Source organism: Erithacus rubecula, assembly GCF_903797595.1.
Source record: "Erithacus rubecula genome assembly, chromosome: 20".
In the NCBI taxonomy this organism is placed as follows: domain Eukaryota; kingdom Metazoa; phylum Chordata; class Aves; order Passeriformes; family Muscicapidae; genus Erithacus; species Erithacus rubecula.
Genome location: NC_136672.1, coordinates 6,402,379 through 6,423,384, shown reverse-complemented (window position 1 = coordinate 6,423,384; position 21,006 = coordinate 6,402,379). Strand labels below are relative to the sequence as shown.

General features: G+C 38.1%; 1 protein-coding gene across 1 annotated transcript in view; it reads left to right on the top strand.

Moving 5' to 3' along the window:
• MBTD1 (mbt domain containing 1) overlaps window positions 1-21,006 on the top strand; it is a 35,018-nt gene that overhangs the window by 646 nt on the left and 13,366 nt on the right. Inside the window, 12 exon segments of the mRNA XM_079323576.1 lie at window positions 6,656-6,857; window positions 7,970-8,103; window positions 8,668-8,782; window positions 8,873-8,955; window positions 14,246-14,363; window positions 14,941-15,075; window positions 15,547-15,635; window positions 17,683-17,917; window positions 19,043-19,077; window positions 19,079-19,099; window positions 19,344-19,448; window positions 20,252-20,399. Coding sequence (XP_079179702.1) covers window positions 6,656-6,857; window positions 7,970-8,103; window positions 8,668-8,782; window positions 8,873-8,955; window positions 14,246-14,363; window positions 14,941-15,075; window positions 15,547-15,635; window positions 17,683-17,917; window positions 19,043-19,077; window positions 19,079-19,099; window positions 19,344-19,448; window positions 20,252-20,399 — 1,420 coding nt within the window.

The following is a 21,006-nucleotide window of genomic DNA, read 5'->3' as shown; positions in this document are numbered from 1 at the left end:
AAACTTGTGAAACCAGTTTCACTTTCAGGTTGTTGCTGGAAATGTTTGAAAGTGTAGCAATTTCTGCCCCGCGTGGTCTTGAAAATTAAAAGTCCGACTACAAAGCATATGCTGATGATGGTAAAAAAAATCTGTGTGTGAAAAAGCAATTTATTTTAAAATATAGCTGGCAACTGTTGTGATTTTTCAAATCTAAACCTAGTCAAAACTGAACGCTGCAGGGCAATCTCTTCTATTTTAATAAAATAATTCTTTTGCAGGCTTGACTACCTGCATTTACCTATTTATTGTATTCGACAGTTTGATTTTGACTTAAAAGGAATGGAATAAGTCTAATCTGGAGCCTTTAATGCGAGCTAAAGCAATGTATTCTCTTAAGAAGGCAATAAAACTTGGCAGGTCGTTTGTCTTTAGTCATTTCTTCAGCTTAGGCATCGTTTGAGCAAGTGTGTGATGCAGGCTATAGGAAACTCTGCAGAGGGATCCTGTCTCCAGGAATAGCTCAGGTATTGTTCTGGAGAACATGTGGGCTTGTGCACGTGCAGAAATATTGCAAACTGGAAGAATTCTCCTCATTGTTCCCTAAAGAGCAAGGTGCCTCTGGCAGCAGTGGTGACATGCACAGAAGTTCCCTCTCATTGGCTTTCATTTCTCTTCCCTTCTAAAATTTGATTTAATTTTGCAAGGCTTTTCATATCTTCTGAAAACCACTACTGCATTCCTTCATTTCTCAGGTAAGTTGGTACACTCTGGGCATGTGGGATTATTTGCTGAACCTGGCTCTGAGCACGTGAAATGAATTCAGGTGTTGAAGACTTTGGTTTTGGGTTGGTGGTGGTTTTGGGGTTCTTTGCACTTAAATTTGTTATTTTATTTGAATTCTTGTTTTTGTTTGTTTGTTTGTTTTAATGGTAACACAGTGTTTAAAGTAAAATATTTGCCTCTTCCAGATACTCCTGTAAGGGCTTTGTAGAAACATAATGGAGTTTGTAAAAGATTTCTAGTTTTATCAAAACTCAGATATTTCACATATTAATCATCACACCCCCCTCCAAAATTTCCTGCTAATGTGATATATTTTTTTATGAAAGAGTCTCCCCTCTTGTGTGAAACCCCCTGGGGAAGAGGCTATGGACAAAACCATTGGCAAACAGCAGAAACTGGCTTCAGACAAAATGCTGTCATACATAGCAAATGAAGAGACAGGAAAAAACATTTCTGTAATTTTCCAGCAGAGATTTTACTTATAATAAGAGTGGAAGGCACATTTCCAGATAGAGGTGAGTTGCTTATATAAAAAAAGTAAGTTTGGTTGGTTCTGATTTCCAGGAATCCCAAGATGTTTAGCTTTGGGGGTTTTTGTTTGTTTGTTTTTAATGAAAGCTGAAAGTGTGTTTTCTTTAAATTGGTACCATACTTGAATTTTCTTTTTTGGTCATGTTCTGAGGTACAATTAGGCTTCAGTTCCACAGGGACAAGCTACTATTCTACTGTAAATTATTTTGGCCAACTTGCATTCAGAAGAGTTGTAATAAATTAGTCTCATTGTAGTGTTTCATTAACATCTAGAGCTGAAATGAAGTTCGTAGCATAAAGCATTAGTGAACTTCTGGAAACAAATTCATCACATTTAAGTCTAACTTGGAAATACTCTTGGATCCATTAAGGATATGCAATTAAAGTAAATCTGTCTAATGACAGACCCTTGGCTTGAAGGTTGTGTTGTTGACCTTGGCCTCAGATCCCATCTGTCCATAGTTCTGTCCTGTTTGGGGGATTGGAGCTGAATATAGGAAGTGATGCCTCTGTTCAAGTGCTGTTGTACCTTTGCTGAGCTACATCTCTTGGATTCCAAGCTCCAAATTGCTGCCATTCTGAATTCAAGCTCTAGATTGAATTCAAAAGTAGCAGCAACCACTTGGAGTGGTTTGAAACCTTTCTGTGGCTGTTTTGGATCATCCTCCTGTTGGCCAGCTGCACTTATCTGGGGGCAAGAGGCTTGGTTGCATAATAATGGGGCGTTTTTCTTGAAAATTTTTACCTTCAAAAGTATTTTGTATAAATTTTGCCAATACTTGAGCACAGTCTTCATAAAGATGTTAAAGCCATTCCCTGAGTGTTTGATTTCTAAATAACATGAAATGGTTTTTTTTCCCATGGATTTCTCACTCTTGATGCCCACTTTTTTGTGTTACGAGAGTGGTTACTGTATTCAAAGAATGGATGCTATAATGTGTTGGTCAAATTCAATGTGTGTGTATGTATATATATGTAAAAATGTATGTTGAGAGTGAGAAACTGTTTATTTTTTATTTGTTAAGAATTGTCTTCCTACTCTCAGGGAAACCAGTTTCCTTAACTATATTCTTTTTCATACCATTTGCCTTATGTAATGCTTAATTAAGAGTATCTCTTAAAAATACTCTGTTGTCAAGTATTCACAGGGAGGAGGGGAAGAACAGGAAAATGGGAAGTTGGGCAGAATAAGAAAGCAGTTCTTATGAGTTCCTTTCTCCACCCATGCCTTCAAAAAAGAAAAGTATGCAAGAAACCCCCCAAGCAAATAGTACAGGGTAATTTGCCAGAGCTGCTCACACTGTTTCACAGTGCTCTGACTAAAAACCTCTGTTGAGGAACCAGTAATCTTATTAGGAAAATAAGCCTTAGCCAGAATGCCTGAAAGTTTGTCTTGTTCTTTTGTTTGTGCATTACTTCTGCTTAATGTACAGATAGACTCTATTAGTGCAGTAGTTACTCAAGCTGCTGCTTTTTTGGCATTAACCAGCTGCCAGGTTCTGTTTTATAGCAAGCCAGGCTCCTGCTCCAAGCAGTTTCTGTGGATAGACAGGAGGCTGAACACTGATCAGATTGTCTTTTGAGGAAAAAAGACAATCTCCTCAGCATCATTTTTGGTGCTAAGTCCAGCTGTGAAGAGTAGGAAACTGGTTTGATGTAGAGTTGAGGGTTGGTGGGGGTTTTTTGCACATTTTTGAATCCAAGACCCTGCAGGTGCTGTGAGGAGAGGCTGGTGCAGACAGACAAGGTGTTGCTGTTGTCTGTGGAGCCTCAATGGACTCATCAAGAATTGCTTGTCCTTCACATGCCTAGAGATGACTCCCAACATGGCTTGTTCCATCACCTCAGGGATGAGATGAAGTTCTTTGACCTGTCATGTTCTGGGTTTTCCTTTTGCCTTTTCCAAAGATAGGAGGGGTGACAACAAAGGGACAGGGAATGTGTGCCAAAGGTAGATGGTTCCAATTTCCTGGTATCTCTGATGAAGCTCACCATTAGGGGCCACCAGCACTTCAGGAACTGCTGGTGAGATTCTGGTTGAGAACTTCTGGAAAAAGACTGAGGCCCTAGAAAATCAGAAAGGGGGAAATTTTGTTCATAATTTTCAGAAGAAAAAGGTGAAACCAGTTAGCAAGAACTGAGCAGGGACTGCAGGCTGCTGCTGTACTAAAGCTGCTGCTTTATCTTGTTTATAACTCTGTGTGTCCTTTTTATAAGGATGTATCTCTGACCTTTGAATTCAGAGCAATGCTCCAACTTTTTTCACTTCCAGATGTTAGAGCTCCTTTTTTGTTCATCTGTATTCTGCAGGAAGAGTTATTGAAACTTCCTCATGTTCACTTATGTCCACAAATGCTGTTTTTCAACATGGGTTAAAAAGAACCTCTGTGGTGTTTATCAAAATAGAAGTGTTTTGATCTGCTCTAATAAAATTCCACCATAGATATTTGTATATCATCTTCCTTAACTTTCACCTACTTTTGCATACAAAGTATTTTGTTGGAGTTTTCTTTCCTGCAAACTCTGCCTTTTTGAAATCTCATAAAACATTTTGAGTAGTTTCCTCAATTGCACTTCAGGTAATAACTACAAATTAACATTAATAACTTCCTGCATAAATTATCTGGTAAATGTGGTCATCTGGTGAAAATAGGGATATAAATGTTTTATAAAAGCTACAGTGTTATTTTAAAACAGTAAGCAAAGCTGCTGGTTTGAATTGCAGATTTGATGTTCAGTAGTTTTGAATTGGAACAGTTTGGCTAAATATTAAGTAAATGGAAAGGTAATACATGAAATTTATTTTAACAGTGTAGTTAAAAACTTGATGATTGCAACTTTTGAAATTGTAAAATGCTGAAGAATTATTTTTTCCAAATTGAGCACCCAACTTTCCATTTACAAAGAGAAACTGTTTCCCTTCCTATCTTCCTATTTTGGCAAAGAGAGCTTAGCAGTAATATTGAGGTTCTGAATTGGAACTGATGCAAAATAGCAACAAAAAGAGCCCGGGGTTCCCTGTTGTGGTGGTCACCTTGCCCTGTGCTTCAGCTACTGGTCCTTCACCTTGCCCCCAGCTTCCCAATTCTCCCACCTTCCCTGGCAGTGGGAGCAGAGCTGGCATGGCCAGTTGGAGGGACTGGGAATGGGCTGCACCTCAATTCCTTCTGAGTACCAGCAGCATTTCAGACCACTGAAATGAGCCAAGTTACCCCCCTGCAGCTCTGGGGTGGGATATCCTGAGACTGGCTTGCACTGCAGCTTCCATAAGAGGGCTGAAACCATAGAATCATGCCTTGGTATGGGATGAGACCCTAATCTAGTGAAATCAGACCAGCTGACTTGAAGAGGATGAGGGAGATCCTCCCTGGGCTCTGAAACACCACAAGTGTCTGTCCATAAAATCCTGTAAGCATCCAAGTGCTCTGGGAGTACTGCTGGGAATGGTTCCTATGGAATCACACTTTGTATCTTAGCAGAGACTGTGGTCAAGGGAGCTTAAATGCTGTGAGATAAGAAGGAGCTCCTGAAATCTTGAGGAAGATGACTAGTGTTCATCTTCTCTGAAAATCCCTGGCAGTGCTGGCAGGACACTGTATCCATGGCAACATTGCACTCATCCTCTGCCTTCAGCTGCACACATGTGCACTCAAACAAGTCACTGCTCATGGCACAGGGACAGGTGACACAGGGCAGTGACACTGCTGCCAGCACAGGGCAGCTCTGGGCTTTGCCATGGCTCAGCACTTCCTCTGGCAAACAACCCCTGGGCACCCTGATTTAATTTTTTTTTTCTGAAGAGTATATTCATAATTAACATTACACTGATTTTTTTTTTTGTTTTGTTTCAGAACTACTGTAAGTGTGTTAAAAGTGTTTGCCTTGTTGCATAACCTTTTGTGCTTACTGGGTTTTTAGAGAACTGGATTTTTTAATAATTGCATGCTAGGATTGGGTCAGTGTGGAAATCAGTTTTCCTTTGTACCTACTAGGAAATTCTTCCATAATATGATTTATTTAGATTGCAAAGGAGACTATAATATAATAAAGGGATAGCATGGCAGAAAAAGGCTTGAATGAGATCTAACAATAAAGATATTCAGGCATATGCTCAAGGAAAGGGATTTAGGGAATTGTGATGAAATCTTGAAGCTGTGAATTCAAATGCAATTTAGGAAGGAAAACCCCAATCACATTGCTTTTCTGTCTACACTGACTTTTAAATAAAATTAGCTCCTGGAAAAGGAAGTTGAGCCAAAGGCTTTCTTATTTTTTCTTCTCTTTGCTTGTCTGTACTTCATTCCCCTAACTTGTGCTTTTATTGTAGAATTTCTTAGTTTTCTCTTTATTTGTTATTTCTTCTCAAACTTAGTGGATACTGTGTAAGGTTATGGAAATAATATGAAGCATAAAATATTTTCTTAGCTCAATGAGGGCAGCTCACATAGGAGTAGCCTTGTTTCAGTAGAGCTGTGTAAGATATTATTAATAAAGTGAAGATTGTCACTGTATCCAAATGCATGTGGTGGATGTGCCTCAGAAAAAGTACATCAGTTCATCTCTTGCTTCTTTAATTTCTTTGCTGGAAATTGCTTAACTCTCATGCCTTCTTCAAAATTGTGGTTTTATCCTGCTTCAGACTTTTTTAAACTATTATATATGTTTTTTGTATATGACAGTGGCAAATTAGTCACCTTTCTCTCTTTCAGCATTTGTACAGACCCTATTGCCATAGTAACTGAGCTCTTCATAATGGTTAATGTATTAATCCTCAGAACAGCCCTGTGAGCTGGAGAGGTGTTCCTGCTTCACACAGGAGTCACGGATTCATAGGGGAGCTGAGTGATTTATGGATAACCCCACAAGCCAATGAGAGCAAAGAGCCTCTCATTCCTGTTCCTGTGGTATAAGTGCCCTCTTGATTGAACTGTCTTTTCTCTGCCCAGCTTTCTCAAATGAATGAATTTTAGTGGAATTGGCTGCAGCCATCTGGAATGTGCTCATTTGCATATAAGATCCGTGTGGCTGTCAGTGTTCAGCACATCAGGCTTAATGAACCCTAAAGATATCAAGGAAATTAAATGTATGGATGGCTCCTGTGTATTCTCAGTGGATCATGAGTTTTTTTTTTTTTTTTTTCTTCCTATATATCGCAACACCAAAAATTGGCCAATTTTCATTATACCAATGCTCATATAATTGGCAATACATTGCTTATGTCTGTCCTGATACAGCAGTGCCTAAAAATACCTGCTTTTGACCTGTGAAACTTTTTAAGCTTGACTTTGAAATCTTTACATTCAGATCATTCTGCTATTCTTTGGGTTTTTTTTGTTGTTTGGTTATTTTTAATTTTTAGACAGAACATAGTTCCCGTGTGGAAAGGAAGCGCCGAGACTCGTTCGGGATGTTTGACGGTTATGATAGTTGTAGTGAGGACACCAGCAGCAGCTCCAGCTCAGATGAAAGTGAGGAGGAGGTTGCTCCTTTGCCATCCAGTCTCCCAATTATCAAGAACAATGGGCAAGTTTATACTTATCCAGATGGCAAATCTGGCATGGGTAAGTATGTGCTGTGTGAGTGCAAGGAGGTGGATATTGATGGGTTTTAGCCTTTGCTGGGTTGTGAGGGTCCCATCCCAAATGTTGGTCCCAACTGAAAAGGGACCAAAGCACCTAAAGGGTTGGGGTTGGTTGATTTTGGAAGGGGGAGTTGTTTGGGTTCTCTTAAACTGAAATAAGAGAGGGTTTGAACCCTGCTGATAGGGAAGAAATAGTGTGGGAACATCTGCCCTTTGTCAAATGTATTGTCTCTGCACATGCATGTGTGTGTTCTCGTGTGCATTGGTTTTATTCTTAGAGCTTTCAGGACACTGTCAGTGTGTTCTATCTGTGCCAGGGCATACCTTCTCTCTGCCCTTCATGTTACATATACAATATGCTTAAATATATTTCTCCCTATACTAGGAAAACTGCATAAACCTGTTAATGTGTACCTATTCATTCTTCCCTAGCTGTGAGCTGGAGGATACTAGGAAAATAAATCTAAAAGGAAAGATTCCTTTTGTTATCAGGGAAAAACATTTAATGTGAAATCCTAGTGATTAGCTCTCTCTGGGCAGAATTTGGATTGTTATCTCACTGGCATTATTTGGTCTCTGAGTCTTGCTCATCATGAATTACTTTGTGGGTGATGCTGTCCACCTCTGAAACATGATTCTAGCTAGAAAGAAACATTGGTGGGCTGGGGTACTTGGGCTATACTAATTTATGAACCAAACAAGACATCTGGTTTTATTTCAGGTTGGAAGTATTCAATATCTAGAGGAAATCAAGATTGGCAGGCCCAGATTCAAAGCAGATGCTTCCTTCAGAACAGTGAAAAACCAGAAATCAGCTTGAGCTGATTTAGTTGGGTCATTCACTTGCACTGAGGGTGAAATTAATAGGGAGCAGAAAGAGGCACTGTTTCACCAGTGAATTTGAGTTTCTTGATGTTTCACTGATATTAGTGGTAGTGTCCTAAATATTTTTTTTTCCTGTGCAATTTTCTTTGGGCTCAAACCCTCAGAAACTATTTAACAGTACCACCACCAGGACTTTGTGTCCTCTTCATCTGAATCTTTCCCACAATTTTTAACATTTTGGCTTCTTTTTTTCTCTCCTCTGATTAGCTACATGTGAGATGTGTGGCATGGTTGGTGTCCGGGATGCTTTTTACTCTAAAACCAAGCGCTTCTGCAGCGTCTCGTGCTCCAGAAGCTACTCCTCCAACTCCAAGAAGGCCAGCATTCTGGCCAGGCTTCAGGTAGTGGTACAGACACCATTTTCTTTCCATCCTTTGACTCTCTGCTGGGTGTTGAACAGATGTTTAAATTCAGTTTCTTGGGTTTGAGGGTTTTCGTTGTAGAATTGCAAAGTAGGTACGTGGCTGTTGACTTCAAATATTAATCAAATAGTCGTGTTTAATAGTCAAAAAAAGACAGAAATGTCAAGAAATATCTTTATACCCTGTTTCAAGTTCGTTGCAACAAATGCCAAGAAATTCCATTGCTGTAAGCTTAACTAAAAGTTCTTCATTTTGAACTGCTTTTAAGAGATCTTTTTTTCAGGTAAACAACAGTGAATCTGTATTGCTGTTCAAATTGGGATAGTAGTACAAAAGTCATCCTTTGGACACTCCTTACTACTTTTTTGGACACTACTTACTTTTAAATTTATTTTATAATACATGTAGTTGTGTGATACTTAGTCTCTGTGTAGTTCTAATTTTAGTTTCAATCTGCCAAAGATAGCTGTGGAAATTTCCTGATGGGAGTTTGGAAAGATGTTATTTACTTGGGTTGGTTTTTGGTTGTTTGTTTTTTTTTAGGGTAAGCCTCCAACAAAGAAGTCTAAAGTTCTACAAAAACAGCCCTTAGTGGCTAAATTAGCAGCATATGCTCAGTACCAAGCAACTTTACAAAACCAGGCAAAGACAAAAGCAGGTACATCATATAAACAGAGCTGAGACAAAAATACTGAAAGATTTGTGCCTCATTAGCAGCTTTCTAATTAAAATAACTTTCCCTTAGCAGCTGTCCCTGTGGAAGGTTTCAGCTGGGGTAACTACATCAATAGTAATAGCTTTACAGCAGCTCCTGTTACCTGCTTTAAACATGTGAGTATTTCTCAGTTTGTGCTCTCCTCCTCTGTGTGTGTGTGAGTGAGTCTGTGGAAGTTTTTGAATTCATTTTTCCAAAACATTACTATCTAAATATTTTTCATGATCTGTGAAATATAACTGTGAGTAGGACTACTTTTTAGATAATATATCTATCCTTTTAAACCATTCTGCACACCATCAGTTACTTTCCTGATGCATACACTCTCATAAATAAAAAGGAAGGCTCTTACATACTTGAGAATTGTTTTTATTATGTTCAAGTCACCAAATCATCCCATGCACTGCAGAGTAACAAACCAACCAAGTCAAGCTGTACTGAAAACAGTTACAAAAATGAAGGCTGTTTACAAATCAGAAATTTAAAATGTTAGTTTTCTTTGTTTTAGAGTTGAAAAAGTTTCAGACAAAGAGACATTCTTTAATGACTGAGGAAATTAGGGATTGGGGACAATATTCATTGCCATCTGTTTTTATTGTGTGTATAAAATTCCAGTAATAAGACATTAGACTGACAATTAAAATATTGTCAGTACTTTGTCTCTTAAGTAAAAGCTTTGACAGAAGGTATTTTCTCAGCATATTTTTTCATTTGAGAAGTTGAAGTATATTACAAAAATTTGTTTTGCTTGAAATTATGTGCTGAAAGTTGTAATCAAAACAAACATTTTGCTTCATGGAAGTTTTCCATGAGGGAGAAGAGACATATTTTCTGTCCAGCTCAGGAATTCCTGCTGAGCCCTCTCAGCTTGGGGGAGTTGAGGGCTCCTGGCAGTTGGCACTTTGTGAATAGTACCCTTTATGCTCAGAGGTCTCAGCTACTGCCCAGAACAGAGCCTTGCCTTAGGAGAACTTGGAGAATTTGTCTCAAATTCCCCATGCTCGGGTCAGCATGTTTGCACTTGGCTTTCACAGCTATGTATGTGTGATAAGGGATTTCATAAATCCATATCAAATATATCATTTGATAGCATGGGCTGTGCTGTTGTATCTACAGATGTCTCTGGATGGGTGGCATCCTCTGTTAGAGACAGCTGCAGTTGTCAGCTCACTTGTAAATTATGCTCCAACACTACATTTTATTAAAAGGAATTGTATCTTCCTTTCTCAGCTTCATTCATTCAACTGCCCAGTGCCCCAATAATGTGAACCAAGACCCCCCTCATGGCCACACTGTACCTCGAAAATTTTCACAAGATAATGGCAACAGTGCTACCAAGTCCTTTCTGTCCTTACTTTACTTTTTCATACAAGTAAAATGTAAATCCTGCAGTTTTCTGTGGACATTTCCATTTCTTTGGTGGATGTGAGTTAAGGTTATAAGGGTAGGATTTGTATTCAACTTTACTGTAAATATTTATTTGAAAAATATGTTATGTAAACCAATCAGAATCTGAAAAACACATCAGTGCTTTTTTTGTTAGATCCTTCTCTTTGTTCCACTCTCCACTGACAATTAAACAATATTCTTTTTGTCTTGCTTGGAAGATTATTACTGTTTTCTGTGTTGTATTGCTTTGATTCATAGAAGTTTGTATTAGTTTGTTTACCATCCATATTATGGATTTCATACACCTGTGTGTGTGTGATGGAATGCATAAAGCTTGTTCTGCTCAAGACCAAAGTTTTGAATTGGCAGTAAAATCATACCTACCCTTAAATTCATTATTCAATAAAATGTATTGAATTTACTGGTTACTCTTAGTGTATCTATATGGGTATTTGATAGGGGACATTAATATCAATATTAAATTAAAAAAAAAAGGGAATTATGAGATGTGAGATTTGGCTTTTTAATTTTTTTTTTTTCTAATAACCTGGCATACTTCAGTATCTCAGGTGTGATGCAGATTTTACACATCCATTTTTCTGGTTTTGTTTTTTTTCTGGGAAGTTATTTCTTCTTCAATTTAAAAGTTATCGAAATAAAGTATCTAAATCTTGGAAAGTTCTTTCTTTCTGATAAGAATTAATTTCAAAGTATTTTGATGTGCTTTTTGTGCTTCCATGTTACCTTTATTCCAGACTTCAGTATTCAGTAACACCAATGAAATTCATTAGCAATAGAGTGGCCATGCCCATGATTTCAGCATTCAGGAAACTGAAGTGGAGAACTGCTTTGGTTGATTCCTACAGGAAGCCCATGATAATGCCACAATTTCCATTTGTGCACCTTACAACCTCTTTTTTTATTTTTTCTAATTGCATTAATCAGGCACACAGCAGTAGCTGCTGCAAGGAGAAAATCTCAATTTAATGTTTTTAATATTGAGTAATGGCTTAGTCACATACAGTGAGCTCATTGCTGACCTACATTTCACTTTTTCTCCTCTAAACACTTAAACTCTTTTCTATAGTTGCTTTTATTAGTTGAAACCATTCCTACAACTGAAAGCAAATTACAGTGGTTAGAGTTGTTTTTCAGTATTACTTACTGGACACTTTGATGCACAATTAAGAGCAATTATTGATTTTCATTCTGTTTCTAGTGAGAGGCACATTTCCTGAAGTTCTTCATCCTGCTGGCTTTTATTCTGAGTCGAAATATTTCCATTCTCTTGGTTTCTTGTGTTTTTAAACTATATCCAGTGATTTAAGGGAGCATTTCCAGGATGTTACACTGGGTGGCAGTGCTCTGCTTTGAAGGTTTTGGTTTAAACCCTTTTTCATGTTTTCTCCTCTGGCACTGATGTTGGGGCACTGCTCACACACGAGGTTTCAGCATTCCATACAAATCAGGAATTGGTAGCATCACCATCAGGATTTGCCATTAAAATCCTGATAGAATTAAAAGTTTGGAATCCAACACCTTCAGAAACCACAGCTTTAAGCTATGTGAGCTCTTTGTTCAGGTGCGTATGTGGGAATACTTGGCCTTTAGGTGCTCCTGTCAAACAGGCCCTTCCTGACTGCACCTTACCTTGCAGAGAAGGCCCTTGGTGCTCACAGATAGAGCCCTCCCAGGTCATGTCCCGGAGCAGGAAGCCAGGAACCAGCTCTTCCTTGTTTGGGAGTGATGTGAAGTGGATCTCTTCGCCATGAGTCTGAAAGGTAAATTTGTTCTTACCTGTAAATGATGGTTCTGCTAGTTCACACTATGCCAATCCAGACTGCAGTCACCTTCCAGCCAGGATAAGTGAGGCTTGCCACTTCTCTAGTGCATTTGGAGTTTTTAAAAGCACTCTTCAAACATTGATTAATCAGATGAGACAGAGGAGAGATGAAGATGGCTGTTGCAGCCCTGGTTTATCCAGGTCTTCCTGCTTCAAGAATATCCCTATTGAGTGAAGGAGACTAAGATGGTGCAGTGTAGCAGGTGTGCTGTAAACTATCCCTCAGGACAGTACCATTGTCTGACATTCAGCAGTGCTGCTGCACAGGATGGCTTCCTTCTTGAAAGGGTGAGCCATATGGATTGGTGTAGGAGAACTAGCAGAACCAATGTTTTCACAGACAAGGACAAATTTAACTTTCTGCTATTTCCGTCTATACCAATCCACACTCTAGAAATGAAATTTCCATTACAGGTTGATGTCAGGAGAAGTGTTTGGATATACTTTTCTCTCTGAATCAACTGAATAGATGAGCAGGCAGTAAAATGTACTTCAATTGAGTGCAGCTGGATTATGAAATTATTCAGCACTGTTATTTTTTTGATTGTTTGGCCTCATTTCTATCTATACAGGCAACAGAATTTGCTAAAATACTCCTTTTGAAAAGTTTACTTCCCAATTCACTTTAAAAACAAACATCTCAATTTAGAGAGGGTCAATTTAAAGAGGGAAGTGAGTATGAGATGGGACTTAAGTTGTACCTGCATATTTTGTGTGTGAAAATAAGCCATCTTTTCAGTTGGATTTTTCTCTGACTGCCAGTTGGCAGAAGAGAACTCTCTGGTCTAGACTGGTGTAGATGGGACATAGCAGAATATGAAGAGACCAGGCTTCAAGAATGAAAACTGGCATACTTACATTTCCTGTAAGAGTTAAAACTAGTATAAACTCAAATACTTCAACTAGTGAAGGGATTCCCTTTTTAAGATAAACTTAGCTTGTGGTGCTGCTAGTGGCAATTCCTGATTGCCAGCAAAATTCTCATATTGTCATTTCCAGTCATTCAGGATTAATCCACATTTCTTTACTTGTAGCTTTCAGCAAAAATTCTATTCAATTGCTCACTATTCCCACTGAGTAGTTCAGTTCTCTGGGTTTGCCAAGTGCTTTGTAAATGAGACAGTGCAGAGCCAGAGGATCTCTCCTTCAGTTCTCCCAGTGATAGCTGGGTCATCTCTGAACTGATAAGAATTTGTTATTATCAGAGTTGATGCGACTGTTGTTATAAAACAGCCAAAATCTGAATCCCTCTTTCCTGACTAGTCTCAAATTTAATGCAGACTGAGAAATTTTCTGGCTTGTTACCAATGTAACTTTGGTTGAGTTACTGTTAAGAATTTAGGTTCTTCAGTACTGTGCATTTCTGGTATCTGCAATATCTTTGACTGACATTTCATGATGCTCTGTTCAAGAAAATGTTCTTGTGGAGATAGAAATTACATTTAATTTGCTATCACCAGCTTCTGCAAACCCTTACAAGTTCATGAGGCAGATATTCCTTCTTGTTCCTAACATATTCCTCACATGGGACAGTGTGAGGGATCTTGCTGTGCCTTTTCTTCTGGTGTTCATTAAAAAGGTGCCACTCAGAGCCTTCTGTTCTTTTTGCCTGCTCAATGGAGTGATTGCAGGTGATGTGAAAGCCTCTTCTTCTGAGAGGAACCAGTGGGTGATAAACTCCACCATAATAAATCATCAGAATAGATTAAAGAAATAATTTTTAGGCATTCTTCCAGCAGCATGCCTGACTTGCAGAATTTAAAGGTTTTCATGTCTGTTCTACAGGTACCATGATTTTCTTGCAAGTAGAATTGCACAGCAATTTCAACCATTCTTACTAACAGCAGTAGTTTCTTCCTAATTGAAACATCATAGAACAAAACTGACCTTTGGGAATGTACAGTTTGTACTTGTGCTTAACTGCTGTCTAAACTTGGAGTGCTATAGGTTTTCTTTCAGTAAATGCACAGGAATAATTGGATACACTTGCAGTATTACACAGTTGTCAAATCAAAACCAAAGCAGGTTCTCATAGAAACAGTGGTTTCTAACCATATGTTTGTTATATGTATATGGAATGTTATGTCTTCTTAAGTTGCCTGTAGAATACTGAGATAAAAAAATTAATATTTTCACATGGTGAACTGATGACTTTTTAACCCCAAACTTGACAGGCACCCATGGGGACTTGCTGGGGTGATATTGCAGAAGGAGTTCGAGTGGAGGTTCCAAACACTGACTGCAACCTACCTACCAAAGTCTTCTGGATAGCTGGAATTGTAAAATTAGCAGGTAGATGTGTTTTAGTTGAAATTAAAATAATGTGAAGGGATCAAATACTATAGTCAGCAATCACCTGCTGAGTGTAATTCTGACACTGTTCACATTTTCACTGTTCTGCACTTGCTGCTGTGATGCCTGAGAATGTTTGTCCTTGGTTTGGTTTTTTTAATATTGCCTCAGAGTGCAGTAAGAGCAGTGCAGAGCAGATAGGAGTTGTCAAAAAAACTCATTCTGTGAATCACAGCCTTGGTAAAAAGTTACAAATTCAAAGTCACAGATGTAAGTTATTAAAAAGCAGATACTGTGCATAATTAATTTTGTCCTCTTATGTACAATTTGTAAAGGATTATAGTTCAAGAATTTAAATTTTATTTAAATTTACTTATATGATAATACATGCCCATTTATCAAAGTAATCCATTCTGTGCATTAATAGCATCCAGAAACGTGCAGTAAAAAAACCTCAGCTATTAAAAATTATATTTAGAAAACCAATATAATGTACATGATGATTGATCAAGAAATATTCGTACATATTTTATAATCCTGTTTAATTCTTGTATTTTTTTAAAATGCTTTCTTTCAGGCTACAATGCTCTGCTGAGATATGAAGGCTTTGAAAATGATTCAAGTCTTGACTTCTGGTGCAACATTTGTGGGCCTGACATCCACCCAGTTGGTTGGTGTGCAACCAGTGGGAAGCCCTTAGTTCCTCCTCGAAGTATGTAAATAGCAGTAGCCTTATTGACTGATTTCAAATCTCTTCATTAAACTGAATTTGCTCATGGCCCAGATATCAAAGTATTCTTCTATCATAAGGACTCTAACACTTAGGATTTTATAATTTTAACTTGTGGAAAAATGAGGGCTTGGCTGATGCTGGAAGTGTTTCTTGGATTAGCCCATCTGATGTGACTCAAAGCTTTTGAGGTCAGGGTGGCAGCAGCTGGCTAATCAGTAATGGGAATGTGCACTGATTTTATTTACACTTTGTTATTAAATTCTTTACCCTGGTCCATAAATTTAATCTTGGGTACCATTCCTTCTCTAGAGAAGCTTTTTGTCATTACTGTCATCTAGGCCTTTTATTAGTCATCTGGGATTTCTTTACATGTTCCAGACTCTAGTATTGTCTCTTAACAGGCACAATTAAAAATCAGTGGCTTATTTTTTTCCCCTTCATTTGCAACAGCCATCCAGCACAAATACACAAACTGGAAAGCTTTTCTAGTGAAACGACTTACTGGTGCCAAAACACTTCCTCCTGACTTTTCTCAAAAGGTAAGGCTGATGCAGTAGCAATGATGTTCTGTGAAGAAAGCTGCAGCACAGTGTGAAGAACTGAAATATTTTACAGTGGTACATTAACTCCTCTTGCAGTGAAGGAGATGCAGTTGTTTCTTCCCTTAGATACAGTTTTGCTTGGAATCCCTTCTCCAGTTATGTCTATACTGGTTTTTCTGATTCAGGAATGATTTTTGTCATGGACTGTTTCAAAAAACTGAACAGGCTATGTTAGTGTAGTATGGATGTGGAAGGAATAAAGATCATACTTTTAAATATTATTATTTTTTTTCCTGCTCTAGACTAGGTTCTTTCTGTCTTAGTCATGCCTTTAGGTGTGGCAGTACAGTGTGCTGTATTGGTAAGCTTACTTACCAATATTGAGATGATGGTATATACAGTTCTTAGTAGAAATATGAGACTAAATTTGTTGATTTACACTGTATATAATGCTTAAAAAACAAACAAAAAGCCTTTCTGCAGTTGTTAATTTTTATTTTAAAATTCCTTCAGTTAAAAGCCAAATTAAATTGGCAAGATCTCTCTTTTGGAGAGCTGGTAATGAAAATGGCAAGTGACAGATACTGATTTTTAAACACAGTCTATTTCCACAAAGCAGATTAACATCTGTTTCCTTTCTTTTGTGTATTTTGAAGAAGTATGTTTGTAAATGGCCAGCTTTAATTATGTTGAAGGTTTGTTTTCCATTAATGAAGTATTAAAATGAAGTATTTTAATCCTGTTTTTAAAATGCTTTCTGTTGAGTGGATGACAAAGCAAGAACAAAATTAATGAAGTTTTTCTTGTTTAAGTTATTTCTCAAGGTAACTTCACCCATTGTTAACAACTGAACAAACTTTCATTATGTCAGTGGAAAATTTCTTGAACTTAAGTGAGAATTGTATCTCATCTTAATGGATGACCTTGAAACAATTAAAGCATTGTAGCATCTATTGTAAGTTTTCTGAAATACTTTGTTACAATGAAATAGGAGAGAAATAATTTCTCCAGGTTGATTAACAAGTCCTTCAATTAAATGACAAGTGCATCAACACTGTTTTAATGGACAGGAAATGGAAAACCAGAGGATATTCTCAGAGTGTTTGAGGGTGTTCTTTGTCACAGACTGTGTGTTTGAGGGTGTGCTCTCACAGAATGTCAGTGTGTGTTTGAGGATGTGCTCTCACAGAGTGTGTGTGTTTGAGGGTGTTCTTTCTCACAGAGTGTGTGTTTGAGGGTGTTCTTTCTCACAGAATGTGTATTTGAGGGTGTTCTTTCTCACAGAGTGTGTATTTGAGGGTGTTCTTTCTCCCAGAATGTCTGTTTGAGGGTGTTCTTTCTCCCAGAATGTCTGTTTGAGGGTGTTCTTTCTCACAGAGTGTGTGTTTGAGGGTGTAGTCTCTCCCAGAATGTGTTTGAGGGTGTTCTTTCTCACAGAGTGTGTGTGTGTTTGAGGGTGTTCTTTCTCACAGAGAGTGTGTGTGTGTTTGAGGGTCTATTCTCACAGAATGTGTGTGTGTTTGAGGGTGTTCTTTCTCACAGAATGTGTGTGTGTTTGAGGGTGTTCTTTCTCACAGAGTGTGTGTGTGTTTGAGGGTGATCTTTCTCACAGAATGTGTGTGTGTTTGAGGGTGTTCTTTCTCACAGAATGTGTGTGTGTTTGAGGGTGTTCTTTCTCACAGAGTGTGTGTGTGTTTGAGGGTGATCTTTCTCACAGAATGTGTGTGTGTTTGAGGGTGTTCTTTCTCACAGAGTGTGTGTGTGTTTGAGGGTGTTCTTTCTCACAGAGTGTGTGTGTGTTTGAGGGTGTTCTTTCTCACAGTGTGTGTGTGTTTGAGGGTGTGCTCTCTCCCAGAATGTGTTTGAGGGTGTTCTCACAGAATGTGTGTGTTTGAGGGTGTTCTTTCTCACAGTGTGTGTGTGTTTGAGGGTGTTCTTTCTCACAGAGAGTGTGTGTGTGTTTGAGGGCCTATTCTCACAGAATGTGTGTGTGTGTTTGAGGGTGTTCTCACAGAACATTTGTGTTTGTTTGTGTTGCCTGAAGGTGTCTGAGAGCATGCAGTACCCCTTCAAAGCCTCCATGAGGGTGGAGGTGGTGGACAAGACCCACCTGTGCCGGACGAGGGTGGCGGTGGTGGAGAGCGTCATCGGGGGCCGCCTCAGGCTGCTCTACGAGGAGAGTGAGGACAAAACTGATGACTTCTGGTGCCACATGTACAGCCCACTCATTCATCATATTGGCTGGTCTCGAAGTATAGGACACAGGTTCAAAAGATCTGGTAAGTTTGGGTTGGGTTAGAGGTGTTTTGTGGGCAGTGTAATATGGCCCAGGGTTTTAATTTTATTACACTCAGTTTCAGTTAGAATTATAATTAACATATTATATAGCAGTGGAAAAGCCACAATAACCTATAGGTTGATTTTTAGTGTTTGGAAAATTCAGTGATTAACAGAGGTCAGCAAACTGTAGGCAGAAAAAGCTTTACCAATTCAAGCATGATAAACTTCACTTTTCGTGCTGATACCTGGAGTCACAGCCCTGCTTCACAAACTCCTAATTTCTTCACATCTAACTCCTTCTTTTGTACAGTACAACATGGACAAGTATCCTAGTAGATACAGAATTTCTATTTACTTGCAAGTTTAAAAACTGTCTAGTATTTTATATTGGAATATATATGTGATTTAGAGGGTATTAGGGAATGGGCTGGGAAAATCAAGTGAATCTGGTAGAAGGGACACAATTAAAGCCTTTGCTACCTAAAATGCAAAAGAAATTGTAATTTGAAATAGTGAAGGCTTCTAAACAACAACAAAAAATCTGGTTTTTTATTATTTGTCTTAGAGCTGGTATCTCTTGTCACAGACAGAATTCCTGTAAAGCATTCCACAAGGGCTCCCTTCAGGGAACAGCCTTCAGTTTTCCTAATGCTTCAAGTTTCACTGGAACCATTTATAAACAGATAAATATGGATACACATACACACACACACACACACACATATATATATGTACTTAAAGTGATTATATGTAATTAAATAAATACATATGTAATTTTGTGTCATAGCATAGTGCAAAGTAGTTTACCTGCCAATTTTTTGCAAAAGCTTCTATGTAATACTTTCAATTTTGTGACATAATCAAATGGTTTTGTAAATACTGGATATTGGGTTTTTTCCATCAATGATGTTTGTGTTATAGAGGCAGCTCAGGTTGAAGTCAGCAAGGAAAATGGGTGGATGATGTCCTCCTGATTTTTGTGGTAGTGTTCCTATGAACTCTGGGTCTCCCACACCAGTGATTGTGTGGTGTTGGTTAACATATTCAGAAAAACATATTGTTTGCTCTGTGAACAAAACTTCTGAACAATATTATAGTATTATTATTACTCTTCTTCCTTGTAGATATTACAAAGAAACAGGATGGACATTTTGATGCACCCCCCACACTTATTTATGAAGGTGAGTTCAGTAGCTACAACAATCTTTGCAGAGTTGAGCTCCTTAGTTCCTGTTGTGTGTAAACCAGACCTGAAACTCTATTTACATCCTGGGCCAGCACAAGCATTTCTGCTTTTATTATCCAATCTGACCTCTTTGATACAAGCAGAACAGATACCTCAGTCTGTTGCTTTGGCAGTGTGATATGTTTTGTTCCAGGCTCATTACATTCTTTGTTTCTGCTGTTGTTCTGTAATTTTTTTAGGTAAAAGAGGTTGATGCAGCTGGAGAGTGGTTTAAAGAAGGAATGAAATTGGAAGCTATAGACCCCCTAAACCTTTCAGCAATATGTGTGGCAACTATCAGAAAGGTAAGAAAGCAAATGTGTGTTTTGGGGAGGCAGGGAGGAATCTTTTTTCCCTAACCTTTATTCAGGCTTGAAACAAAAGGCTCAAAACTAAAATTAGTGGAGTTCCTTCACACAGTGAATGGGGAAAGTCTGTCAGTTGTTCATATACAACTGTTATGAAAATGTGCTCATGTAAATTTGAAATTAATCTCTGGAAATTCAGCCTTACCTTTAATTAGAATGTATTTGTGAGATGAATTTGCAGAAAAATATTCTGCTAATTATACCAACTGTTTTGCAACTGTTCAAAACCAAACCTCATCTTGCTGACTTGGAGAAGTCTAAGATATTTTAAAGCTGTCCTCCTTTATTGGCTTGATTGGAAAAGAGCCAATCCATGTGAAATCTGCTTTAAAAGAAAAAAATGTAAAAAGCAGCTTAGCTGAATTGTTTAACCTTTCCAGTGAAGAGCAGAATGGTTATGATTTTGAGTAATGGTGTACTGAATATCCTTGCAAGCTGAAGAATAGACTGAGTTAGCTTTAGAAGTAGAGCTGATGTTCACAAGAAAAATAAACTGGAGATCAGAAAAAGGAGCTGTTGATCTCATAACTTTGCAGTTATCAAAGGTGCCTGTAACAGTTTTATTTACAGACCTGGAGACAGGCATGATTTGGAGGGTTTTTATTATAATTGAATGTTCTTCTAAGTGTGCTTCCATTATTATTGAGTTGCTTTCACTCTTGAAACATGGCATGCTTTCTTTCTAGCTTTCTCACCCAGCTGAAGGTATTTAATGTGGAATTTTTTCTCTCTTTACCAAGGTGTTAGCAGATGGCTATCTCATGATTGGGATTGATGGCTCAGAAGCAGCAGATGGGTCTGATTGGTTTTGTTACCATGCCACTTCCCCTTCTATTTTCCCTGTTGGTTTCTGTGAAATTAACATGATTGAACTAACTCCACCGAGAGGTACAGGTAGCATTCTGACACCTTTTATTGTGAATATTGCTCAGTGATACTGCATGTACCATATGCTTTGTTTCTTAACTCAGCCTACAAAATTCAGGTCACTTCTTAGGATTTTGTCAAGTCTGAAACAAATATAACAGCTTTACTTTGAAGTAATTTAAACCAGAGGTAGCCAACTCTTCATTTGGAAGAAAATAGATTAATTATTGACTGAAACAATTTGTATTTGCTGTCAGAAATTAAGGATTCCACTTTGTCAGTGGGAAGTGGGGGAGTCATTAAAAGGGCTCTTCAGAAAGTGTCACTGGTTGGGAAATCCTGGCCACCAAAACAATGAACAATGAAACAAAATGAACAATGGATTGTAAAGAATCTTAAGCTAATTCACAAATATACCAGCCAATTTTTGGAAGGCTATACACAAACTTGACTTCAGTAATACACTGAATAAACCCTTCTATGAGGAAAAGCTGTCTTTTCACAAGTACATATTCCTACAGAAGACTTTATCTCCCTTTTCCCATTTTTTGCCTTGATCTGGCACTTTTTAAGAGGATCATAGTTGTATAACAGCAGAGGACAATGATTTTCTGTGGCTTTTCCCCTC